The sequence below is a fragment of the Salarias fasciatus genome, chromosome 4, assembly GCF_902148845.1.
Source record: "Salarias fasciatus chromosome 4, fSalaFa1.1, whole genome shotgun sequence".
Classification (NCBI taxonomy): Eukaryota; Metazoa; Chordata; class Actinopteri; order Blenniiformes; family Blenniidae; genus Salarias; species Salarias fasciatus.
In genome coordinates, this window is record NC_043748.1 from 21,412,240 (window position 1) to 21,439,483 (window position 27,244).

General features: G+C 48.1%; 1 protein-coding gene across 4 annotated transcripts; it reads left to right on the top strand.

Annotated features, from left to right (window-relative positions):
* Window positions 1-11,312: 11,312 nt before the first annotated feature.
* ntf4 (neurotrophin 4) lies at window positions 11,313-25,554 on the top strand. Of its 4 annotated transcripts, XM_030089581.1 has the most exons (3): window positions 11,313-11,326; window positions 13,301-13,664; window positions 23,092-25,554. In XM_030089581.1, exon 3 carries the CDS (start codon window positions 23,111-23,113, stop codon window positions 24,500-24,502), a length of 1,392 nt encoding a protein of 463 aa, XP_029945441.1. In that variant the 5' UTR covers window positions 11,313-11,326; window positions 13,301-13,664; window positions 23,092-23,110; the 3' UTR covers window positions 24,503-25,554. The 4 variants fall into 4 exon arrangements, with proteins under 4 accessions (XP_029945441.1, XP_029945440.1, XP_029945442.1 ...); XM_030089580.1 differs by lacking the exon at window positions 11,313-11,326 and having other exon boundaries at window positions 13,225-13,664; XM_030089582.1 differs by lacking the exons at window positions 11,313-11,326; window positions 13,301-13,664 and adding an exon at window positions 18,788-18,819.
* The last annotated feature ends 1,690 nt before the right edge of the window (window positions 25,555-27,244 follow it).

Genomic DNA, 27,244 nt, shown 5'->3' on the forward strand with positions numbered 1-27,244 from the left:
TCTCGTCATTCACACCACTCAGTTCGAATTTTCTACAATTCTGTCTCATGAATATAATTTATTCTAAAAAAGGAAAGCAGTATGCTATGGTGGTACACAAAGTATTTCTATTTGTTGAAACATCCATTCAATACATTCGTATCATTTTGGCAGAATTCGGTGAAGTTGGGCTCATTTCTCTCGTCCCACTGACTGAATTCAGTTGACTCTTTGCAGTCACAGTTTCAGTCTTCAGTCAGTGGGACGAGAGAAATGAGCCCAACTTCACCGAATTCTGCCAAAATGATACGAAACAGTGAATAAAACACCGGATTCCCTCCAAACACATGTAGTCTTATTCTGTTTAGGAGACATCTGTGTGTGTGTGTGTGTGTGTGTGTGTGTGTGTGTGTGTGTGTGTGTGTGTGTGTGTTTCAGGGGATTATTTCCAGTGGTTGATTGTTTGGTGTGAGCTTTGCAGAGGGATGGAGATGTAATCCCTGCCCCGCCCCTCCAGCCCCCCTCCTTCACCAGAGGCAGATGAGGATGACGATGATGATGATGATGATGATGATGATGATGATGATGATGATGATGCACGTGACCATGTCACAGTGAAGAAAGAGTCTCGTTCAGGACGGAAACCTCCTCATTGATAAATGGATTTCATTTCAATTCTGTGCTTCAAACACTCCACACACACACACACACACACACACACACACACACACACACACACACGCACACGCACACGCACACGCACACGCACACACACACGTTCACACTCCGGTTCTATGCACAGAGTCACGCGGTCTTCATGAAACATTTGTTTGCAGAAAATACTCTTTGTTTCTTCGTCACATCCAAATCATGTGATGATATAAAAGCAGTGAGTTGACCTGTTGACACTCAGTCCAGTGTCTTGCTCAAGGACACTTCAACATGTGGAATCAAACCGGCAACCTTCCAGCTGAGCCACAGCCGAATCATCTCAAACAGAAAACGTTAATTTAGTTTTTAACTGCAGATCTCAAAGGTTTTGTTTCACATATTTTCTACACTGTCGTGATATTATAGAAATATAATTCCAGTTTTCAAATAATAATTAATATATTTTTTAAAAAATGTCTGAAAGTGGGTGGATCTGTTTTTTTATTGATCAAATGAAATAGTGATTTTTAAAAATAAAGAAAAAGTCAATTTTTAATAAAATCATAACTTTTTTCAAATATATTAACTTACTATACGATTAACAGAAGATAACAATGAGTTCTCACACACACACACATACACACAGTTCAAAGCGGCGCGGCTTCCTTCAGCGTCTGCAGCAGTGCTTCTGAGCAGAGCAGCACGTGGTGCGTGGCTGGGCCAGCAGCTGCGGGGTTAACTCCCTCTGTGGGGTCAGGACCCGGCGCTCCGGGCTGGAAGCGAAGCCGCAGGAGTCAAATCACGTCCCGGCTCAAGCTCACGGTTTTCTCCTGGACCCAGACCTGGACCTGGTTTTCCTGGAATAGAAGGGTGTTGGACCCCAAACCGCTGGTTTTCATGACTGACTGAACAGTGTGTTGAGTGAAGCAGCTGATACTGATTATTCAGAGTGGTCTATATTCCCTGATAATCTGACACAAACACCAGGAAAATCTGGACTTCTGTTTGATAAATGACTGAAACAGCCGATAAACTGTCAGAACGGAGACTTTTCAGTATCAGGAAGAACAGAGAGAGCAGCCTGCTGCACATTTCTGTGTGTGTGTGTGTGTGTGTGTGTGTGTGTGTGTGTGTTTGTGTGGTTGTGTGTAATTTGGAGCTGAGTGCTAATGAAGTGTGAGACCAATTCCTCGATTCAGCTCCAACGAGCCGTATAATCCAGAACAATCCAGAGCTCACTGAAAGTTCTTCAAAACATCCGAACCTCTGGATCAGCCAGCATTTCACATCAAAACGTCTCGTGTGGAAACCAGAATCATCTCCATTTTAAGGTTTTATTGCTGACTTTCAAAGCCCCTCGTGGACTCCTGCGATCCTTTGATCCCTCGTTTCCCGCGTCGTTAAAACTGTTTTTTTCTGGGCCTGGATCTGAATGAAGTCTGGAATCACATCGTGTGGATTTATCCCAGAGAACAGGACTCTCTCTCTCTCTCTCTCTCTCTCTCTCTCTCTCTCTCTCTCTCTCTCTCTCTCTCTCTCTCTCTCTCTCTCACCGTCGTTCCTGATTGACTGAGCTTCAAATCCGACGCAGAGAGATCACATTCAGATTGTGACAAACAGGACAACCTGATGCCTTTTCCAGAAAGGTGTTTTCAGTGGCTCCGTTGTCGTCTAAACAGAACCCAAAACACTGACAGAGTTTTGTGTTTTCACTAGAAATTAATTAATGCGAGGCTGTCAAAAGATCGATTCTTTAATCCAGATTAATTACAGAATTAGGCTCAGAGCTTTTTGACGGAGGTACTGTAGTTGGTCTACATGGCACTTTTATTTTGAAAGAAATCCCAAAAGGTCAAAAAGGAAATTCTTTCTTTGTGTTCGGTTCTCAGTCAAGACGCTCTGGTAAGAAATGCTTTACTTTATGTGCTTAAAACAGCAAATGAACTATTTCATTTCCACGATTAATCGGGATGAAGATAATCAATCGTTTGGCAGACTTAGTTTTCACTTGAATTCCTTGGTGAGTGATCGGCTCTGAGACATCGGAGATGTCGGAAACCGTCACAGAACTGGGAGTTACATACTCTAAATTTAACAGTCCAAAATCCCACGGATCAATAAATATCAGATTTTGAGACGTTCTGAACCAATGGACTCGTTTTGATGCGGATAGGAGAGAGTGAGGGATGGACAGACTGCCGCCGCCGCCGCTGCCGCCGCCGCCGCCGCCGCCGCCGCCGCCAGAGAGCTTCATCAAATCGAGACGTTTCGTGTTTGTGTTGTCGAGGCCGAGCGAGAGAAAACACTGATTCACTGAAGTTTGCACGGTTTAGTCTGTGCATGTGTGTGTATGCGAGAACACATGTCAAACACACACACACACACACACACACACACACACACACACACACACACACACACCCAGAGCCCGGCCCTCCCCTCGACTCTCTGGGACGATAATCTGAGTGTATTAATCTGTTGTTTGAACTCCTTAAGCACAGACTGTCTATCACATCTGCTCTCTTCACCCTGCTCAAGCTCTGCTATTTATAAACTCGCCTTCCCTCCGCTCGCTCTCCTTCTCTCCCTCCACCTTTAAGTTTTCTTTTTCTGATCTGTGCGATTCCTCTGCAGCAGGACTGAATTTCACGCAGCTCCTTCTGTCCGAACAGTAAATCCATCTCCTCGTTCGGCCGGCAGACGTTTTGGAAACTCTTTAAATCTGATCTGATCCTCTTGTCTCTGACAGCAGGGCTGAGGCAAAACTCACGACTGATACTCAAGGTCCCACGTGTCCAAGAAGTCAGCAGAGTCTCTACACTCTTTCAGAGCGCCGGGGTGTAGAGGAGCGTCTGGGGTGACGAGTCAGCTCCGCTCGTCTGGCGTCGAATGAATGAAAACACGAGGAGGAGGAGGAGAGCAGGAAGCTCGGAGGAGGAGGCAGACGGGGTTCTTACCTGCTGCGTGTCGCTGTCTCCCATCCGACAGGAGCGAGGCATCGGGAGGGACCGCCACAGAGGAGGGACCGCCAGACAAAGTCACAGTCTTTGCGTCATTTGCGGAGAAAATTTGCAGATTAATACAACAGCTTGGTGGCTGAGCTCTCAGCCCGTCTTCCTCACCCCGTCACCCCCCCTCCCTCCCTCTGCTCTCCATCACATCTCTCCATCACATCTCTCTCTCCATTCCTGCTTCTTGTTTCAGTTAAAGGGATGCAGTGTCAGAATGGAGCCATTCCCCTGTTTGACACTGGAGGGCAGTGTTGAGTCGCTTCTGGTTTTCACAGCGGTTTAGCTTGACGGTTGGCGGGTTAACGTCAACACCTGCTGAGAGCGAACAGCTGTTCTGTAACCAGTACAGCGTATACCAGGGACGGGCACCGAGTCCGGTACGTTTATAGATACCAACTGAAACCCGTCGGTACAACCGAGTACCAATTCAGCTAAAGTTAAACGGAATCATGTTTCAGTACCTGAACACATCTTTGTGACTATGAGGAAGAGGAAGAGTAGGGAATTTTCCATGCCGGAACTGAACACAGCACTGCAGCACAGCAGTGTCATGACATTAGTCGCTAGCATGGCAGCAAACGAGCATGACTAGAAAGCGCTCGAAAATACAGCTCTACGTTTCAAAATGTGATGCAGATTACGCTCGCTGTGGAGGGAAAACTTCTAATCTCAGGAAGCTCCTGGTTAAAAACAAGATTTTCCTCAAAGCTGAGGAGTGACCAGCCTCAGGTCTACGGCTACAAGTCCTGCATTTGGCACTGTTAGCATGCTAGCATTTGTTAGTGATTCATCGTCTGCAAGCAGCAGCTAACTAACATTTCTTACCACACAAAAGTGCTGAAAATTGGTACCGTTGAGAACCGGTACCGATTCCCAGGAGTCGGGCATTGAACGGTTCAAAAGTGAACAGTACCCATCCCTAGCATATACCCGACCATTTTTCAGTCAGGAGTTTGCACACCCTAATCCAAATCCCCCATGATGCACCGCTCAGCAGTATCTACGATGCAGAATCACTGTTTTTGTTTCCCTAGGATGATGAAGCCTATGTTTCATAACTACGTGTCATTGACCAATGTTTCTCTTGTCGTCTATGTACTCTCTGTTTATACATGAAATGTATGTAGATACAAGAAATGTACCTGTCTTTCTCTTTCTGTCCCCTCACCCCAACCGGAACAGCAGAAAGCCGCCACCTCTGAGCCTGGTTCTGCAGGGTTCTTCCTGTTAAAAGGGAGTTTTTCCTTTCCACAGTCGCTGATGCTTGCTCATGTGGGTCTGTTAGGTTTTCTCTGTAAAAGTTTCTAGAAATGACTATTTTGTAATTGGCACTTCAAATAAAGCTGAATTGAATTGGAATTTTTCTGTGAGTAAATGTCGTGTGAATAAAGCCTACTGTTCATGTTTGGAAGCAGTCTTCAGTGCTGTGTTTGATGTTAAAACAGGTAAAACTAAAAGTCTGTCAGATTTCATAAACAGTCTTTGATCGATGTGAAAAGTTTCAGCAGGCAGAACTGGGAATCATCAGTTCACATCCGGATTTAAAAAGTTAAAAAACCGTCAAGCAGCTTCTGATGGGAGGAGGAGGTGTGTGAGGGTGTGGGTCCTGGGTGACCCTCCCGTCCACAGGAGGGCGCTGTGAGTCTGCCCAGCAGCTTCATTCTGGAGGGGGGGGGGGGACTTTGACAGATATCAGTGTCAGTGAGGCCTCGGAGAGGCGGAGGCCTCGAGGGTGGAGCTGCCACATACTGAGCATGCAAGGCTTTTTCCGTGAATCACGACACTTTATCAATACTCAGAGGTGGAAATAAACCGTTAGAGAGGCTGAGGAGTTTCAGGGTCGTCACACCGAGGCCTCTGGACTCCACCGGGGTGGGGGTGGGGGTGGGGGCCGGGTGGGGGGGTCGGAGGGGCTGCGATTGATTTATGAGCACAAGGGTCTCAACTGTCAGACATGATGTGGAGGAACAACGTGACCGTGCAGCGTCGACATGCGGACGGCCGGCGACGTGGAGTGAAACCCGAACAGCAGCCGCCCGGCCAGCGCTCATTCTCAGGCCGCTAAAACGGACGCGGCTGAGACCAGCTGCTGCGAAGCCAAGCGCTTCTGCAGTCCGGACTCGTACCGTCGACCCACCAGGCTCCGATTGGATGACACTGGTGGCAGAGTTGATTCTAATTTTAGTTTAATAGGATTCAGACAACACATTTCACAAATATTTGGGTCAGTGTGACATTTGTGATGTCAGGAAAGTTGGCTTTTTACAGGGTAACATTGTACTTTAAGTGCCTCGTTTAATTTAAAACACACTATGGTGGTCGTTAGGAGAAGCTTTGAGGACACGTCCAAGAGTCTGGGAAACGTCTTCTCATGAGATCAGCCATGGTGCTTATATAACTCCATCATGGAGTGATCAGCACAGCTTGAAATTAGCAGAATAGAATCCATTAAATGAAGGCATATTGTGGCATTCAGGAAACCTCAGAGGGTTCATCCAGGAGGGTTGTTCTTTGATCACACAATCAGAACTTTTTTAGGTTTTAGGTTTTGTCCCTGCAGCAACTCGCCCAGCTGGCTCGCAGCGCTGCCATGGCACCGTTACACCCACAAACACTGACAAATTAACACGCAAACACAGCCAAGCATGCAAACAACAATCCAGACATGCACTTTCATGCACACACACACACACACACACACACACCGTCTCACACAGCGTCCCCGGGGAGTGACAGATGGAGAGGGGCAGAATGAAAACAGCGGCTCCAACAACTGGGCCGGTGCCTCCTTTGTGCCGTAGGTGCGCTGTAAGTCTATCCTCTACTAATTGCCAGAGTCGTTCAAACACAAAGTCTGCCTCTGAAATCCGACCCAGCCGCCGTTGTACGGTGAGCAAAGTTTACAATGTGTAACATTTTTCCTCTGGCAGGAAAAGGACAAAACGTGGCTTCTGGTGGTCGAGTGGCGGGAGCCGAGCCGAGCGGAGTGGAGGGCTGGACGGGCGCTGCAGAGGGACAGCGGGACAGAGGGACAGAGGGACAGAGGGAGGTGTGGGAGACGGAACCTTCAGGCTCCGTTTACAGGAGAGAGAACCCATCTGCATGTCTGTCGGCGCTTAAAGCATATCAGGAGGTTGCAGGTTCCATCCCGACAGTGGACACCTCTGAGCCCTCGAGCAAGACCTTTGAGCCCCTGAAGCGCTGCGATGGGTCAGTCCTGTGTGTGTGTGTGTGTGTGTGTGTGGTTTCATTACAGGACCAACTTGTGTTCTGACACGCTGAATGAGAACAGTTTTTACTTGAAACGGCGTCGTGTAAACGGAGCCTCAGAAACTCATTCACCATTCAGACTGCATGTCTAATGGTGGCTGGGTGTGTGTGTGTGTGTGTCTGTTGGGGGTGGGGGTGGGGGGGTGGGGGGGTGGTGGGGGGAGTCCAGACAAGGCTTCCGCAGGTGAATGAAAGTGTAGCTCCTGGAGGTGGATCGAGTCCCGAAAGGAGACACTGAAGAGGGACAGATAAGGAGACGAAGAGGAGTGATTGAGAGGTGATCCGGGGAGAGAGAGAGAGAGAGAGAGAGAGAGAGAGAGAGAGAGAGAGAGAGAGAGAGAGAGAGAGAGAGAGAGAGGTGCTGTAAGAGGAGAGGTGAACGGTGTTGCAGACCATGTAAACAAGACGGGAAAGAGTGAGCATGTATGTGCGTGTGTGTGTGTGTGTGTGTGTGTGTGTGTGTGCGCACAGTTAAAGGCCTCTACACAAGCTGCCAGTGACCGAGCTTCTGCACAGAGTGCAGGAGGCCGCCACCGCCGCCGCCGCCGCCGGCCTGCAGCGCAGCGCAGCGCTCTGCTCTCATTCCAACCTGTTTCTAATCAGGCATTAAACAGAATTACCAAACCCGGGTCCTGCGCTGCCCTAATGAGGGCTTTGCAGCTCCGCCGCTCTCGGATTCCCTCTCCCTCCCAAACCATTTTCCCGAAGGTGAACATTCCATACTCTAATTTCAGTTTCATGCAGCAAAGACTTGTAGGCGCATGTGTTGTTTGTTTGTCTGAGCAGCAGTGTGTCGGTATGTGTGTGTGTGTGTGTGTGTGTGTGTGTGTGTGTGCGCGTGTGTGTGTACATACTCTCCTGACTGTGACTGTGTGTTTGTGTGTGGATGTGTGGTCTGTCCCCGGGATCCCGTCACTCATCCTCTCTGACCTTTAGGAAGCTGTGAAATTGAATTTCAGGCTTCTTCTTTTTCCCTCCGTCCACCTGTTCCAAACACGCCGGACGGAACGAGACGGAGCCAGACGGACACGAGGTGACGTCCCCGTCAGCGTCTGACTCCCCCCGTGAACGGCCTGACCTCTGACCCCTTACCTCTGTGCCGCCGGGGCCGGCGGCTGGGGCATTTCCAGCAGGCTGGGGCTAATTGGGTCGGATTGCGGAGAAAGCGGCATTACGCCCGCAATTGGAAACATATGGAACGATAGCTGGAGCTCGGCGTTCACGTGGTAACGGTGGCGATCGTAAAGCAGCTCCCAGAGGTGGAAGGACAATGAACGGGACTGGAAATGACAAGAAATCAGAAGAAGACAGCGAAATAAAACGAAACACATAAAGAGACGACCAACTGGAAGAGAAAGACGGCGGAAGAGGAGCCGATGAAGGGCTGGCAGCAGGTTCCTCTGGAGGTCCAGGATGGGTAATTGGGGTCTGACTCGGTGGCTCTGCTGTGGACAGACAGACTGTTAGCCGCACCCTGACAGCCTGGCTATTTGCAGTAATTGCCATAATAGCTCCCTCCCAATTACGCTGGGATCCCAGTTTCAGCTGCAGGAGGACGTCCAGCGCCGAGGCTCCGGGTCGACGCCTGATGGCGGCGGGTGGGAACGGTTTCCATCAGAGAGCGGGGCCGACGGGAGAAACATCTGGAAACCTCCGCATGCTTGTGTGGGCTTCACCTCATAGAAAAGAGACGCAGGATTGACGCTGCGCTCGAGTCTGGAGAGAAATCAGTTTTCTCCGGGAGGAAGTTTCTTCTGAAACGTCTGTATCGGGTGAGAATTTGAGCCTGCAGGTTGTTAATGTGAAAGAGTGTATAGCTGACATCCTGCGTGTGCATCAGGTAAGCAAACATCCTGCACAAAATATAGACGATGCAAAGAAAAACTCCCCGGTTTCTCATTTCCATCTGGTGTCTTCTTCATGAAATAAAGCCTTTTTCCTGCGAGGTGCACCAGTTCTGACACCAGTGTCAGGTATCGGGTCCGACGCTCCTCGGAGGACTGGTGCTGATCGCCGTTACGACCCGGCGGGTATAACATGGCGTCGTCCGTCAGCAGCAGGTAGACGAGAGAGGACGAGAGCGGTTTAAAACGTCTTTAATATTAATGAGAACGACGAAAGCGAGACAGACGGGAAACGATGTTCTGTTGAAACGTCAAGAGGGGGAAGACAGCTGGTTCGGCAGCAGCAGAGACATCTGGGTATGAGTTAGGTAGATTCATATCGGCAAGCAGCTAAAGGGTCGTACTTGCAGTATCAGAGCATCCCTGAGTTTTCCTGTGAAGATCCTGTAAAGAATCCAGGTTTGCTCCCGTCCTTCAAGCCTGAAGATTCTGATCAGGAACTCATACATCCTGGAAGAACCGACAGAAACCCCTCTGGAGTTCCGTCCTGTCGCCTTACCGTGCAGAGCGGCTTCACTTCACGGCCGGAGCGTCTGGGAAAGCTTTCAAGGCGGCACGCTGCAGGAGCAGAACTCGTTCTGTGAATGAATGTTTTAAATAAACCTCCACGTCCCGCCGCTTGTGTAACGGCGGTCTGTGTGAGGGCCGGAGCAGGAGGGCAAGAGCCCAATAAAACGCTTCCTGCCCTTTCAATCGTCATCTTTGTTTGACCGTCACTTCTGTCCACACTCGGCTAACAACTTTCTCCCGCCTGCCTCTTCTCTCCGCTCTGCCTCACTCTCCAACTCTCACTGATGCGGCCCGGGGCGGAAATATCTAAGTGCACCCAGGGCAAGTTCAGACAGAGATGGAGACGGGGAGAATGGTGGGAGGGTAGCGAGGATTTGGAATGACTGACAGAACACGCCAAGAGGGAGGAATGCTGCACGGGAGACACCGCCGAGTGTGTGTGTGTGTGTGTGTGTGTGTGTGTGTGTGTGTGTGTGTGTGTGTGTGTGTGTGTGTGTGTGCGTGTGTGCGTGCGTTTGATGTTTGTGTTGGCCAATTAATGTTAAAGAGGACCTGACAAGAAAAAGGCTCCGGGATCCGGATCGAGTCGATCCGCTGCGCGGCGGACGAGTCGGAAGAGACGGGAGCGAGTGTGCGTGAGACGGCGTTGCGTTTGCGTAATCAGTCACCGGGTGCACGTACATCAACACTCCCTTCCATCGGAGGGATTGACAGTGTTAAATGTCTCCGTCCTCAAGTGAAGACTGCACTTTAGGCTGCCCCTCTATACAGAAGTGACCCGTTTTAGAGGCTTGAAAAACCTCTTTTCATGACTTCCCCGTCTCTTTCTGTGTCTCCTCTCCCGTCGCTATCTCTCCCATCCCCAAACTCTTTCATGAGCAGTCTCTCAGGGGCAGGGTTGTAACACAACCCCGCACTCCTTTGTCTCCATTCTTTTCCTTATCCTTTCATCTTTTTAAACATTCAGGGGGAAAGGGGTTTGGTGAGATGGAAACCACGACTTGGTAAAGGAAAGAAAGAGACGGCATGTGAGAGAGCGAGAGAGGAGGGGAGGCAGAAACACCTCCCCCTCCGCCTCTGCTCGTCCGCCAATTTATGGCCCTCCTTTTCAACAAGGCCATTCAGGGCGGGGAGGCTCAGTGGACGCGCTGTTCTCGCAGGTCAATAGCGGTGAACCCTCGTCTGGCCTGTGTGAGGGCGACTTCTCTGCGCCGAGGACCCGTTGAACTGTCTGCCGGCCTGTGTGTGTCATCCATAGACCTCCATTGTGCCGTCCCCCGGGGCCTTCGCCCACTCCTCCCCGGAGACCTGCCGGTGGACAGAGCAGCCAGTCACCCGATCGCCTTTCCATCCTTTTAGCGTTAAAGAAGAGACCGACCTGGTTTCATCCTCCCAAACAGCATGCGCTTCACCGGGAGCAGCGCTGGTAGAAACATCTCCCTGCCAACAATCCCCTTTCGGTTCAGACTGCTGGCTAAACACTGTATCTAGATAAGCAAGTCCCTCTACGTCCTTTAAATTCCTGGACATCAGCAGGTCCTTCATGGTCTGGTCTGAACAGCTGCGGTTCTCTCCGGTCTCCTCCGGGATTTCTTCACCTGTTGGAAGTCGTTTGGACTCAGACTGAGGTCAGCTTCGATGTCGACGGCGTTGAATCTGAAGCTGTGTCTCGTCTTCGTCCTCGTCCTCCAGCAGATTCTCAATCTGCTCGGTTCTTTCAGAGTCACCGACCATCTGGTGTTTTTTCAGTGACGCTCAGATTTACTCAACAGGATTCGCTCAAGGAGAAAACTGCATCGTTTCCGCCGTAGCCATGTGAAACTTTTCTGAAACAAATACCCAAAATCGATGCGTTCTCACTTGAAACATCCTCATAAACCAGGGCCAGTGATACAACTGCATCCTGTCACGGACTGAATCTCCTCTTCGCCGCGCGTCTCGTTTTTGTTTGAGATCAGTTTTATGGTGGTTTCATCGGTCAACTGACTCCGATCTGAACAGGTTTCATTGGGAGAGAAGGAGTAAGACCTATTTCTTATTGAAGACACATCAAACCATCGAATGTAACACTGTGGCCACCGCATCTAGATGACGTACTGCAGAAATATCGAAAACGCTGATTGCAGTGACAGCGGCGTTCGTAAATCACGTGTGAGCGAGTCTCTACTCGCAGGTCTGGTCAAAATCATTAAAACTGTTGTTGACAACTTTATGTGCCGATTGCATAAGACGCTCCGTGGGGAAGAGTCTGAGTCACGTCATGTCAAAAGCTTGGCGTGGAGATGAGGGCGGCCGTCTGCGGCGTCTTCCTTGGTTTCCACTGGTCACTGAATCGTGACGGTCTGATTAGTCTGATCGAGTGACTGTAAACACGATTCAGCAGCAAACAGCCAAGAGGTGCAGGAAGGGGCTGCTGTTCTCGCCACAGCAGCGTCTCCTCAGTCCAACCTGCAGCTCCATCCAAGTTCACGATCTGCGCCGTGGTACGTCGTAAACCTGTAATTACGCTGGAATCGCTCAGGCAGCTGAAAGCCGACGTCAAGCATTAGACACCTGCTTCGTTACCTGCCGTCTCAATCAACATTTCTTGGAAGACAACGTTGGGCACACATGAAGATGAAAATATTTAGGCATTCCAATAAAACCTGTCCTGTGTTTGTTGGCCCCATAACCTTCCTCATAAAACAAAACAAATGGAGATTAGCTGCATGTGATCATTTTTATTCCTACAAGACGGGAACTGCCGTGCCTGCTGAGCCCCTTCCAGGGCGCGGTGGCCATAAAACTGCAGGCGGCTGGAGATTATAGGGTTCAGGATTAGATGCAAGTTCATCCCTGTTCAGATTATTTTTTTGAGTTATGGATTTACCACGCGGTATATCAAAATTCAGGAGGTCTGTCACTTTATACTGTGTTCCCCAAGTAGATCGTAAATATAACGTGACGCTTGTTAATGCCAGCAAAGTGTTAGATTTATATGTCTGTAAAATCAGACAGGCGTTCCAAAGGAGACACAAAACTGGAAAAAGTGACAAAAGGTAGTTAGGAAAGAATTGTTAAAATTCCAAATTTTTAATTAATCAAGCAAGGATGCAAAATGACAAAAAAAAAACTTCCTCAAATACAGAAAACAAGAACAAATACCAACAAAAGGCTGAAAAAGGAATAACAGAAAGCTTCTAGAAGGAGACAGAATGACTAAAATGAACTGCAACATGAGCAAAATAGACCCCAGATAAACACAAAATGAAAGAAAGACACAACGAAGAGGGAAACAGACAAACACACACACACACACACACACACACACACACACACACACACACACACACACACACACACACACACACACACACACACACAAACACAGAAGTGGCCAGAAATTAGCTGTAAAGTGACAATAAGAATATTTGAAAAGATTCAATGAACCACAGAGAAGTGTAACGTGAACTGGAGCAGACACCAAACTTCCCCACACAGAGACAACCTTACAGGACTCCCAGAAGCCTCCTCTGATGTCTGTAAAGCTGGAAATAAAAAGCCAAATAAAACCTGAGAGCCTCCTCGGTCACACAGTCTGCAGGTGAAGACAGTCTGGCACTGGAGGATGAAAACACAGGTTACATCTCCAGGTGGGATTGTGCCAAACTGGCTCCTGTTGCTCAGTCTGTTAAAGCGTGGAGAATCACTCCATCCATCCATCACACGGCTTGTTGGGAACGTTTTGCTCCTTTTTCCAGCCTGGTGAGCTCCTTCAGGAGGACACGCGCCCGCACCGCAGGCGGATCCTCCGCCGGGCGGCTCTCTGGAGGGCTGCGATTGGTTTTACTTTGAAACCCGCACAGGGAAGTCCTCTGGTAACCGGTGCCAGCTTCACTTTCAGTGCGCCTTTACGCGTTTCAGGCGGAGTTCGGATCTTAAAACATTTGGCCAACTTCTCCAGCGCTCCACTTCTGCCTGCACATATTTGAACAGAGAAACCTTCCTGTCCAGTCTGAGGAGCATTTCATTGGATATCCGCATTTTAAAGGGGTATTTTTAACCGCTTGCTGGGTTTATTCCTGGTAGAATCCCCCCGTCAGGAGGACGCGCACCGGGACAGGAGACTTTTTCAGCTTTCTAACCACTTTTCTTTTTCGGATTTATTTGGTTGCACATGCGATGTCACGGACTATTAAAGGAGGAAGAAATCAACCTCGCTGAGTAGTTTTGAGAGAGTTTTCCTGAGTGTTTTTTGGGGTTTTATTTGTTAAAAAACCAGTTGAGCAACTGGCGTCAGGACTCTATAATCAATGCGGTGTCAGCTGGAAGGACGCAGGGTCCGGATCTCACCTAAACGGTATGAGACACACAGCAGTCCAGCTCCACACACACTTTATAAACACACATCTATCCAGGGTTCCCTCTGACAGATGTGTTAACATTTTCATACCGAGCGCAGCGCCGTGGCTGTTTAATTAGGTCACGTTTTGGTTTTTGATAAAGGGGGAGAAAAAAGTGTTAATTCATCCAATTTCCTCATTTATTCAGATGAAGTGGTTTCCCCTCTCTGAATGATCACTTTCCGTGTTTCCTCTCTGGTAAATGTTCGCTTTGGTGCAGAGTTTCCACTTGTTGGAGGCACTTGACGCACTCAGCCCTACTTTGCTGAGTTTTCCTTGGCACTCTCGACTTGTGGGATCTTTCTCATTGTGTTTTCTTTGGCAGCCACTCAGGTGAATTGAGTGCTACCAAGTCACAATCCAAACCCGCAGGTAGATCCCACAGGTAGGCAGTGAAAACATGCCTGCATCAGATCTCTTCATTCCACTCTGTCAGGACCGCAGCTCTCTGTGGGTGGTTTGGTTGTTTTTTTTTAATTCAGGTGAAACTCTCACCAAGCAGCAGTTTATATTAATTTAGTCCCGCTTATAAATTGTGTGTGGGGTCATATTCCACTCAGCAGCATGTTTCATCAGGCTGGGATGTATTTTATAACACACACCTCATCAGATGTGTCACCTCCTCAACTGTTTCTGTGATTCCACAAGTGGCTGGATGGAGGTGTCACTGATGGAGGAGGAGAGGAGAGGAGAGGAGAGGGGGTCCGCAGAGCTGGAATTAATGGGCTGTTTGCACAGTGGGACAGCCAGACGTTGTAAATGAGCACAGGGATCAAACATTTACCTGCATGTTTTTCCATCTCATGAGTGTCTCAGAGCTCCGATGGCCTCGTGTCCGACAGGCGAGCGCCGCCAAAGATCCCTTCGCAGCATTTCAAGTCACAAATGCAGCGAGTTTTTGCATTTCAACAAAGGTTTCACATCTATGTGGCAACGTTTTTAAAATGATGCTTGTTCACAAAACAACAGAAACACTGAAAACTATGTCGTTTTCATGACAAAGACCAGCAGAATCTGGACCGGGAGTCATGACACCCTGGAGGAAATCTGTCCTTGTCTATGTGCAGATCGTAGCACGCTAGCGCCACTTCCACCGCCAACTCAGGACGGAGCCTGTTTGTTTCCAGAAAGTGTCGCTTTTGCCCGTTCACAAGGCGACTGAGCCCGAGTGTTTTAGAAAAGTTCCACTTTGGGAGTCGATTGCAAAAAGTTGCATTTTCAATTCCTCCAAAAAGCAATCAAAGTTTTAGCGTTGTTTCCGTCAAGTCGTTGCCTCCATCAAGTGGAAGGTGCAAAGTGAGTATTTAAGAGGCCTGCAGACCAGACCAGACCCCCCCCCCCCTTTCACTTGAAAGAAGCAGGATTAGGCCGTCCGAGGCGAGGCCCTGACTCCCGGCGCATTATCTCTCCGTCAGACGGACGTGTCTGACATTAGCCACACATGAGGAGGGGATTACTCTGTAAACAGGCTAATAGCACAGTAGCCGCTGCCAGGTGTGGAGCTGCTCCGTGACATCTGTTTCCTGGGGGGGGTGGAGGAGGGGTCCTCACAGCCAGAGGCCCCCTGTCCATAATCCCCAGCCGTCCTGCTTCAGGCCCACCGCGCTGCCTGGATTAGACCCCCGCGGTTCACCGGCGGCTCCACACAGGAGTCGGGACAACTTCACTGCAGAAACACGCTCACTAATTGTTTTACGCTGTGCGCTCATGGGGTTGTGTGTGAGTGTTTTTTTTTTTTCCTGCTGCACATAAACATGGTGTTTTTTATGTGTGGAGGAGGAGAAGCCCACCCCGTCACTGCTGATGTTTTTCACTTCATAAGATTGTTATTAACGGTTGTTTGGATTCAGAGACAATGAAAAGGACCATTCTCCCTGTGCTGGTTAATTTCAAACATCTGGTCAGACTTTTACATATTTGGAGAGTGGAAACTCACATCTGTGCTTATTAATCACTTCGCTTCTTCTTCTCCATTAGACAAAAATGTGTCGTTCAAATAAATAATCGACACTCTTACCCCGTACTTTCTTTTTCCTTTCGCGTCTCAGATGATGTCGTGGAATTCCCATGACCCCCAGATTCTCCCCCCTCCTGAAGCTCTCTGGCGCCCCCCAAAGGAGGCCTGGCTCACATTTTGAAAACATAATTTTTCAGAAATAATTCGAAATTTTTTTCCAAAATGGGAAAATGGTTTGGACTTAAGTTTAAAAAAAGCACATTTTCCTGTTCTTTATGAATTATCAGGCAAATCTTGATTCAATCAATCCTGAAAAAAAAAAAAAAAAAGTTTTTGAAACAGGATGAATTCCTGAAATATATATATACTGAAAAGAATATACACTAATTGTAATATACATGAATTTTAATTAGAACTTGTCTGATGCATGAGTTTGTATGCAAGGTTTGTAAGTATTTTTTTGTTGCTTTTTTTTATTTCTTTTTTTTTCTAATGGATGTGGGATTCAATTTATGTGATTCTTAAATGTGAAGGGGTGGATTTAAGAAGTTCTTCGAACTTCTACCTGCTCCTTTTTGAGCACAGTTGAAATATTACTGCATAAATGGACAACTGCTGCTATTATTATTGCTCACATAAAGAGATTGATTGATTGACTGATTAATTGATTGACTGATTGATTGATTGATTGATTGATTTATTGATTGATTGATTGATTCCTCAAAATGCCAACTTTTTATCAGACATATGATTTTTGAGACAAAACCAGAAGAATTAATCCTAAATGCTGAAAGAGTGAAGCAGCAGGAGGAAGAAGCTTCACGTAGAAAGTGAAGTGAGATAGATCGGTTTCAGGCTGTCACTTAAAAATGCAGCAGAGGTCGTCTCCCTCCTGTGTGTGTTTGGGGAATGTTGCCTTGCTCGGCGGAGGAGAAGGCCGGCGCACGTTGCACCTCCGGGTTTCTTGTTTCTGGCCGCCGGTCGGATAAACACACGCCGAGAGAACATGAGGGAATCTGATGTCACGGCCCATATCCACGCCGCTATCTCCACACAATGCGGATAATTGCCGTTCAATAATAAACAGAGGAGCAGCTCACGGAGGAGTCATAGTTTAGTCTGTTGGCGGTGTTTATTCATGGATTTTTGCCCGGTGAGGCGCTCGGTGTCTGTGTGTTTGCTTAGGCCCTGTTCTTGTGGTTTCTGGCTGGTTTGGAGGCATTTCAAGCTACGGAGGTCAGGATTAACACAAGTGTGGAGCGCCGAGTGGGGTTTTCTTCACCCAGCGAGGGTTTGGGGACATTCTGAGTGTTGGAGGCAGACCGCATGTGGCTTCGCAGGGAGCTCAAACGAAGCGTGTCATTGTAGGAAATGGAGTGTGCTCAAGTCCTGTTTTACAAAGGAAACACTTAGGGGCCCGTTAACATGACGTCCTGGGGGTCAGTTATCACGACGATGCTTAGAGCCACCGAAAATGCAACTTTTCGGAAATGGCTTCAAAGGTGGAACCATTTGAAAAGCGATGTGTATGAAGCTTTTCTGCACATGCTCAGTAGATGGACAATAAGAGCAATGTTTTGGGTGTTTTTAATTTGGAGTTGATTTTGTTCTGAACTGAGGAATTCAGAATTATATTCCTGAGCTTGGTGTTCACATGGGAAAAACGAAGGATTAAATCCTCTTTAACGTGGGGGGCTGCGAAGCGTTCTGATTGGACAGGTGGCGGCTGTGACGTAGTGACGTCATGCGGAAGTAAACAAAGCATTTTACCGGCGACGTTTCTCTCTTTCTTGATTAACTTTGATGCTACAGCTTTGAAAATGTTCGCATTGTTCTGCTCCCGTCCATTCGCTCTTTACTTCATATCCTTTTCTCGCGACGCTCCAGTTAAATAATTTGTCTCCGCCAACCGCGGGCCGCCATCTTGGAATATCGCGTCATCATGACGGACGAGCATGCGCAGAACGACCGGAATAAGATCCCGCCGAAATTACATAGAATTCCACTCCTGAAGGGGAATAAGCCGGTCAGTTCATATGGATTTAAACTTAACTTTGAACCAACTGTTCAGGCGTTTGCTTGGTCATTTTAGAATGGGATTAAACTTTATCAAGATTTAAACAGGAATTAAAAAAGTCCCAGGTGAACACACTGTGTCATGACTCCTGGTCCTGGTCCTGGTCCTGGTCCATATCCTCCCGGGACAATACAGGAAAAACATTAAGAATGTTCTATCATTCTTAATGTTTGATGTTTGTTGCGTGTGTGTGTGTGTGTGTGTGTGTGTGTGTGTGTGTGTGTGTGTGTGGTTTAATCAAGTCCTCAAAAACTACATAGTTTTCAGTGTTTCTTTCATTTCCATGGAAGCAGATATCATTTTCATCTTTTGGAAGCTTGTCTTATCCAGGGCCTCGGCTCCGCCGCCCCGCTGTCGCTGGGCTGCCTGCTTTGTTTTGGCCCCTGAATCGCCGTCGGCGGGCCTTTCCGCGTCCTGAAAGAGGCGTGTTGCTAACAGGCCGATCCAGCGTTTAATCTGCTTTCATTTGGCAGGCCCGCTTTGCAGATCAGTAGCCCGAGTAAACACACTTTGATGTGATTTATTGGCGGTGTGTGTGTGTGTGTGTGTGTGTGTGTGTGTGTGTGTGTGTGTGTGTGTGTGTGTGTGTGTGTGTGTGTGTGTGTGTGTGTGTGTTTCAACCTGAGCAAGGCCGCTGCCGCTCTGTGTCCGGGGTGTGGCCCCTGTGCTGAGTACAGGACCTGTCACACACACTCACACACACTCACGACGCCTCCTGTGCACTTTATTTCGTCCTGCGTGTTTTCTTTCTCCCCTCTCAGCCGCCCGAGGAAACCAGCATTCTCATCATTCCACTTCTTTTAACTCTTTGCAAGTGACCTCCTCCCTCCCGCCTGCCGAGCGCGTCGTACGTCTCCCCCGTGTGCGTGTTGCCGCCGTACCGGCCTCACGGGCCACCGGCTGGATACTTCCCCTGTTAGTCAGTCCGGCCTCACGTTGGAGCGCCGCTGACTCACCGCCGATGCGTTTTGTGTTCGGTAAGCGTGAAGTCACACGCCAGGAAACCCAACCTGAAAAGTCGTCTGCGTGTCAGGAAATGTTGACAGTCGGCTTTCGAGCGGGGAGTGTTTTATTTGAGGTCTGTGCTGTCGTGTGAATATAATGACTTTTCATTTTTCTTCATCACGTGAGGACGGCGACAGAAATAATCTCTTTTCTTTTCCGGTCGCCTAGGACAGGACGCCACTTTATTGGTGATACTTTCCCACAATATTTCCTGTTTTAGAACACTCTAATCAGTCCAGTCGGTGGTTTTGGTAGTGTGGGGTGCTGCTCATCGATGGCAGATTTAGGAAAACTCTGGGGGTCAGGGTGTGACCTGCAGCCAGCACAAGCTTTTAACCCTTTAATGTGACGAGGAAATGAAGCGTGAAAGTCATTATTACTGTTAAAACACACATTTCTAGCAGTGAATTGGTTTTACTTAGTAGAATTTAAATTATTAGATAAGCAAAGCTCAGTAAAACAACTGACTGAAAACAAGGACCTGTTTACACAACGACATTTTCAAAATGATGTCTATTTACACAGAAATGGCAGATACACTGAAAACAGGTCTGAGATGGTCTGAGGATGACTGGGGGGCAAAGCCTGATTTCAGAATCCATTCATTTTCTTTGAAAAGTAAATTCAGTTGACTTTGAATCTCAGAAAAAGTCCAGGAAACGTGTTGAGTAAACCTGGGCTCCGTCCACACGAAGGCATTGTTAAGTGAACATGAGAAACTGTTGTTGTGTTTTGTGTCTGTTCACATAACAACGACGCGCCGAGCCGCTGAAAGCACAAGTTTGTGAAAACTGTTGCGAAGGTTCAACTTTTTGGAAGAAAGCTCTGACTCCGTCTCCATGGAAACAAAGGAAATGTTGCATGAAACATGAAAACTCCATCAATTTGAGTGCGTCTGTTGTTTCCTTGGAAATGTACATTGTTTTGAAAATGTTGATGCACAAACGCAAAAAAAAAAAAAAAAGAAGGATGTGCTATTTAAATGGATTTGGCCACAAAAGCCACAAGTTTGGCCATATGTGAAATTCTTACAAGCTTAAAGCGACACTAAGGAACTTTTCAACCTTAAAGCTAGGGTTGGCGATTTGAATGAGATACATTTTTTTAAATACTGGTTAAAATGATCCTTATGACCCGATGGGAAGCAATTCATAGCGTGTTTTTAAAGTAGTTTGGAAAATATCCGCTATCTACAGTAGGAGTAGAACGGGACAAACAGCAACCAATAGTATTGAGGGGACACCTTTTTTAAACCAATCGAATCCCTTCGCCGTTCGACCTGCCCCCTGCGCGTACATGTACGCGTGCACTGACCCTGGTTCAGTGCGCGCTTAGAAGGACGGAGCGTTGTTGCAGAACGGCGGAGAAGAATGTTTGGGGGTTTACTCACCGTTCAGTGCGCCATACCTTGGCGTTGTGCAAATAAAGAAAAACGAAGAAATGAAGTGCTGAGGACAGGTTACGCCAGGAACGCACTGGACGTGGAAGTGCCGCGCGCACCGCACGCGCCGCGAACGTCTCCGCGTCTCCGCTCCCAACGGGAGCTCCTCCAATGGGGTGGGAGCTGGGCGGAGATAGCTAGGCGGAGCCTTGGGGAGATGCTACATGCTAACGCTAGTTTTCCAAGATCGCCAACCCGAGCTTTAATAAAAAATTTTATCTTTTGTGATGATACATCGACTTACCACCAGTTGAATGACCGTCTGTCACGGCCTGAGGCCGTCAGTATTGCTTTCACTTGGACTGAGCAGCTGTGAGGAGGGTGGTAGGAACCCTGCACACTAAAAAACTCCAAATGTGCGGACTGCTTTACGGCATGCGTCACATCATGATAGAACATTGTTTAGCCACCATTAGATTCATTACCCCGTCGCTGTCCGTCCTTCACACAGCCACTGGAAACAAATGTAGGCGAGTTCAGTCCGACAGCACGCCACCGGGAGCAGCATTTTACCACGCCACGCGCTAGGCCTCATGGGAACTGTGGTATTCGTTCAGGCAAAACACTACCGCTTTTGTCCACTGGCGCCGCCAAAATCAACGAAAACTGAAAGTTCCTTAGTGTTGCTTTAAATCAAAAAAATTAAAGTGGAAATTTAAGAAAAGTAAGAATTAAAGAACCCCCTTATAAATACACTCTATCCCTTTTGGGTTCAGTGAATTCTTTTTTTTTTTTACTTTAATTTGTTGATTTCATCCATTCCCAAAGAAATCAACAGAAATTGCTTAAAATTTACCCTATAAATGAAAAGAATATGATTTAGCAGTTGATGCTTCTTGCAGAAAAGCATTAATAAAAGACACATTAATGACAATAAATGCTTCCCATTATGAGGCTTCAGGTTTTTAAACTTACTCAGGTCATTTCAACAAACGTAAGACTCACTGGATTATTCACATGCAGTTCTAAATCCTTGTATTTTCTGAATTGTTTTTTTAATATATTTTTTAGTTATGGTTTTTAAATATGAAAATACAGACCTTTAAACCGACACTAAGGAACTTTCAGTTTTCGTTGATTTTGGCGGCGCCACTGGACAAAAGCGGTAGTGTTTTGCCTGAATGAATACTACAGTTCCCATGAGGACTAGCGTGTGACGTCATAAAATGCTGCTCCTGGTGGCATGCTGTCGGGCTGAACTCGCCTTCATTTGTTTCCAGTGGCTGTGTGAAGGACGGATAGCGACGAGGTAATGAATCTAAATTAATCTAATGGTGGCTAAACAATGTTATATCATGATGTGACGCATGCCGTAAAGCAGTCCGCACATTTGGGGTTTTTTAGTGTGCAGGGTTCCTACCACCCTCCTCACAGCTGCTCAGTCCAAGTGAAAGAAATACTGACGCCCTCAGGCCATGACAGAGGGTCATTCAACTAGTTGTAAGTCGATGTATCATCACAAAAGATATTAAAATGTTTTATTAAGGTTGAAAAGTTCCTTAGTGTCGCTTTAAGGCTGAATTGTTTGGTTAATGAAATAGAAAATATGTCACTTCAGAAGTGCATTTTTTCATGATGTGCTTGAAAACTGGGTGAAAACACTAAATTGGTGATCAAACCAACACTTAGACCGCCTTCGGGAATCTACTCACGCTGATCTTCTTTGCTTTGTCTTCCTGCAGCATAAACTGTTCTTCACCTCCTCCTGCAATCACAAGCAGCGCGGAGTTTAGATGATGCAGGTTTTGGCTCGCAGAACTTTCACTAAAGTCTGGGTTTTATATCTGAAACTCACCTGGGTCGGTCCATCAGTCACTTCCTCTGCGGGGAGACGGACTCACCCTCGGCTCAGGTGTGATCAGGCTGAATTCCTCGGCTGCATCTCAGCCTTAGCAGCAGGCTTTATTCTCACGTGTGTGTTGTGACAAGTACATTTAGAGACATTCTGTGAATGTGAAGGAAACAAAAGGAGAAATCCCTGTGAGAGCCGAGGGGAGGGCTTGGCGTCTCGGTTTGGATCCGTGACCGTGAACCGGGCTGTTTCAGTTTGAAGGTGGGCTCTTCAACATGACTGAGGCCTCGACGCACACACTCCTTTTCTTTTCTTTTTTTTTCCCTCTTCTTCTTTTCCACGAGTGCTGCCAAGATTTTAAAGCCATACCTCACAGCCATAAAGCTCGGGGCCACCTTTAAAACCGCTCATTTTACATTTTAATTGAGGTGCATTCGCGGAGCAAGTCACGGCTGGATCGGCAGACCTCCGCGCCGTCCGCCCTCCGAACGAGCATTTTCAACATGAATGAACCGCTCGGCTGTTGAGCATTGCCGACATGATCTTATCCTTGTTGTTATGATTTCACACGACAGTGTTTTCATGTGAAAACAGGAAACTTTCATTGCGTCCGTTTCCATGGCAACGGTGTTCACAGCCTCTGAAAACACAACTTTTTGAAAACAGATCCCAGTGTGGAACTTTTGACAATGCTCTGACTCTGTTGCCGTGGGCCGGGGCATCTGTGTTCCCTCATTGTAAATGTTTATGGTGTATTGTTCTCTGCAGCGTGTGTGTGTGTGTGAGTGTGTGTGTGTGTGTGTGTGTGTGTGTGTGTGTGTGTGTCTGTGTCTGTGTGTGTGTGCAGTTTCAATACAAAAACAAAGAAATAGAACTGAATGGTTCACCAAAATGAAAACAGGATTCTCAGCGTCTGCTGTTTCCATGGAAACAGGCAGTTTTCAAAAAGTTGCCGTGTAAACGCGAAACTTTTCTGCAACGACAACACAAAAACAATTCCTTTTCATCTGTAAACGACGCCTTATGAGATTTGCTGGATCTTGGTGTTACCTGAGGCTCGTGGTGTCTGGAACAATGACGTAACGCCGTGTTTCTGTCTGCTTGCTCTCCAGCTGATACGTCTTGGGAGTGATGCACTGGCTGCCCCTGGTTGCCATGGTGATTGCCTCGGCCCTGCCTTTCCCTCACAACCCCGTGTCCAGGATTGCCGCCGCGACCACGGAGCCCGGCTCGGACCGCCGCAGAGAGCCCCAGCGTCATGAGCCAGCCGCCCGCACGGCGGCCCCCCCGCTGGACCACAGCCTTGACGGAAACTCCTCGCACGCGGACTACAACATGGCCGCCGCCCCACAGGACCCCCAGAACCAACAGGACTACGTCAAATCCTCCTGGCACGCGGAGACTTCCACGGTGAGAGCAGAGAATCAAGCAAGGCACGGCAGAAGCGGCTCGGACGGAGCTCTCAGGATGGAGGGCATTTCCCAGGATCAGTCCGGACCACAGGACTACAGACCCGGCAGCAGCAGGAGGCCGCACTACTCCAGCTTCATGGACTTTTCCAAAACGAACAACGTTCAGGACCCTACAAACCCTGCACTGCAATTTTCTGCAGCAGAGAACCACGACACTGTCAGTCCTGCCGTCACCCCGGAAGCTCAAAGAGGACCAACGCCGACCGCTTCCTCCGGAGAGGCCAGAGGAGCGGCGGCGTCGGAGAGCGAGGGGACGGCGGGGAACGAGGGGACGGCGGTCACCGCGGAGAGCCTGACCTTGGAGGCAGCTCTGGGTCTGGAAGGCGGGTTAGATGGCGTCCTCGAGGGAGACGAGATGTTCCTGGACGCTCATCCACGGGTCCTGTTCTCGCCGTCCCCGTCGCCGCCGGAGCACCCGCCCCTCCTGCTCATGCTGGAGACGGGGCTGCTGGAGGACGACGGGGACCGGGAGGAGCAGGAGGACCTGGACAGGCTCATCGAGGGTCACGGGGACCGCGCCCTCGACAGGAGCACCACCCCCAGCTGGGCCTCCTCGGTCCCCAGCGATTCCGCCCGTCCCGTCAAAAGGGACAAACGCTCGCACTTGGTGGACAAGAGGCGAGGGGAGAAGTCCGTGTGCGAGTCGGAGAGTCTCTGGAACGTGGACAAGAAGACGGCCATCGACTCTCACGGACAGAAGGTCACCATCTTGCAGGAGATCCAGACCCAGACGGGTCCGCTCAGACAGTACTTCTACGAGACGCGGTGCCGCCAGGCTGAGCAGCAGAGCAGGCCGCGGGGCGCGGCGGCGGCAGCCGGCCGGTCGGCGGCCACGGGCGTGGCCGGCGCCGGCTGCCTGGGCGTGGACAAGAGGCAGTGGCTGAGCGAGTGCAAGGCCAAGCAGTCGTTCGTGCGGGCGCTCACCAAGGACGCCAACAGCAGAATCGGGTGGCGGTGGATCCGAATCGACTCGTCCTGCGTGTGCGTGCTGCTGTCCAGAACCAACCAGCCGGCGGGGAGGGAGGTGCTGACGGGGCGGGGGAAGGGCTGAGAGGAGGAGGAGGAGGAGGGATGAAGAAGTGACGTCCTTCTCGTTTCCTTTCCTCCCTCCACTTCCACTGACTATCGAAAAAACAAGAAGACCTCAACACTAGATCTTAGGGAAAATTGTTCTATAGAGAGATTTTACTTTAAGAAGTACTGTTTTTTTGTATGATCTATCTTTCATAATCTAAGTTATTTTTGATTAGTATGTAAGCATGTGTATGTCTCTGATATTAATATATTCCTTTATGTATGTGTACAATACGACACCAGTATACCTTTATGTATGAAGCTATGTATATCAGTGTGTATTTATAGAAGAAGTCTTGGAGGAGTTGTAGGTCTCTCCAGTGTCTGATGATAATTCCAGCCTCGGCTCGGCTCCGCTCGGCTTGTGAGAGGAAGGAGCGCCACCTACTGAGGTCCCGCTTTACTGCCCCTTCCTCTCAGCCGGCGTGGCTTCAGCAGCCAAACCCCGAACCAGCGACGGCAGCGCGCTTCTGTTCTACTCAGGCTGATGGGTCATGAATGTAAAAACCGAGCTCATCTTACACACAAACACACACACGCGCTGGTGTGTTCAGTCAGCCTGTCCATCGTGGTAATAAAGGATCTTTGTACTCAGTATTTCTGTGCTAATTAACTCCCATCAGACGTGTCTCAGATTAGCAGGAAGTCAAAGAGATGATTTAATCTGCTGAGGAGCAGAAAACACACGCTTCACCTGAACGGATTCAGCTGTCTCGGAGACAGAGCATTTTCAGTTTTACCCTGAGGGGAAGTGAGGAAGGTTAAAAGGGAGATTTGAGACACGGACAGCATGTTTCCGTTATTTGGTTGACGGCAGCTGTTTCATCCTCACGGTTCCTTCGTCTCACTTTTCAGTCTATTTTTGTTCCGTTTGTCTTCCTCTCGTCTGATGTTCTCCCCAGTCAGTGCCTTCTGTGCTGCTGTCACGTCGTGAATTTACTTAAAATGCATCAGTTCAGGCAGAGAGAAGAAACGGAGGGAAGATGCAAACTCAACAGAAAGACTTCCTCATCCTGGGAACCGAACCGAGGTTCCCATCACCCGGCTGTGCAGATGAAATTCTGATTTAGTGCTTAGAAATTCTGCAGAGAATTTAAATAACGGAACCTTAAAACCAGAGATTCGAGGTAAACATGGGAGTTCAAATCAAATTTACAATTTTACATTTACCTGAAATCTGTGCTGTAAATAAAGATTTAAAAATCCGTGACTGAGGACAGAGTGTGACCAAACAATATTTCTCTTTAAAAAAGACTTAAAGTAGCATAATGCCATGAAACTATCACTAAGATTGGATTCAAAGACGAATTAGCAAAAAGAAAAGCGAGAAAAAGTGCATGTGATGTTCAGCAGATCCGCCTGGATCTTTTTATTTTTCTTTTACACCATCATCATCATCATCACCACCATCGTCGTCACTGATATTCTTTATTTTCCGGATGATATTTTCCGTTTGTGTTACTATCACTTTAATCATGGAAATCTGTTAAATCATTGCACAATTGGATTTTTTTCTCAAAATGTACACATACAGTAGCGTATTGATGACCAGTTTTCATATTTACCTTTGAAACGAGTTCAAATGAAGCCGAGAAGGAACGGAACACGTACGTACATTTATCCGATACATACCTAAAGAAAAATAAATAGTTATCGTAAAAAATAAAAATACAACTGAAAAAAATACACACATTTTACAAATTGATCCCCAGGCTCCCCCCCCTCCCCCCCGCAGGTTTATCATACAGATATATATTTTTTAACGACACCTCATATCATCTTCACTACCAAAAAACTGTTTTTTTGTTTTTTGTTGTTTTTTAGTTGTAGGTCATTGTCGTTTGTTGGACATGCATCGTAAACACAGAGGCTAAAGGTTTTGTTTCCTGGGCTTCCTCGGGCTCCGCCTGTCCTCGCCGCGCCCGTCGCCCCCCCCCTCCCCCCCCGTCTCGCCCCCCACCCCCCCCCCCCCCCCCCCCCTCCGTCCTGTTATGGCTTGAGTGTGCAGTAAATGAGCATCCTTGTGTTTCCCCCCCTCTGAGCTGTTTTGTCTCTCTCCGTCTCTCTGTCCTCTACCCCCCCCTCCGTCAGGACGAACCGGGGCCCCGGGGGCGGGGGGCTCTCGTGAGGCGTTTGCTGACCCGGACGTACGAACCACTTTCTACACAAGGCACCGAAAGTAAAGACGTTTGTGTTTGGTTTATTGTCGCTTCATCAAAAGAAAGAAAACTGAAATTGTCCCCTTTCTTCTTTAAGTTTTCATCATCTTACTTTTTCTTTTTTTAAAGTTGTGCTGCTAATTTGATTTTTTTTAATCGAGGATTTTGTGTTTTAAATGATTGGTTGACAGATATTTACAGATTTCTCTTTGATTAGCCGGAGAGTTTACATTTCATCTGCAGCGCAGGAAGCTTCACCTGCGACTCCGACTGCAGTCTGGACTAAATATTTAGCTTTATTGCAGAAGATGTCAGAAGATGCTCAGCTAAATGTTTGCAGGTCTGAGTGCGTTTCTCTTCCTCTGGGCTCATGTTAACGCTGAAGCTCAGGAAATCACCTCACCTTTTGTAGTTTTAAACCTCAGAATAGACTCTGACTTGTTGGCTTTCATTGATATTTCATTATCGACATGTTCATATTGAGCTTTCTGAATGTTTCTGGGTCAGAATTCTTCAGAATAAATTAGGTGAAGGATTTTTAGTGGAATCAGACGGAAAAA

Excerpts from the sequence above, each read along its gene's own strand:
- ntf4 (XM_030089581.1), top strand. The coding sequence starts at position 23,111 with ATGCACTGGCTGCCCCTGGTTGCCATGGTGATTGCCTCGGCCCTGCCT.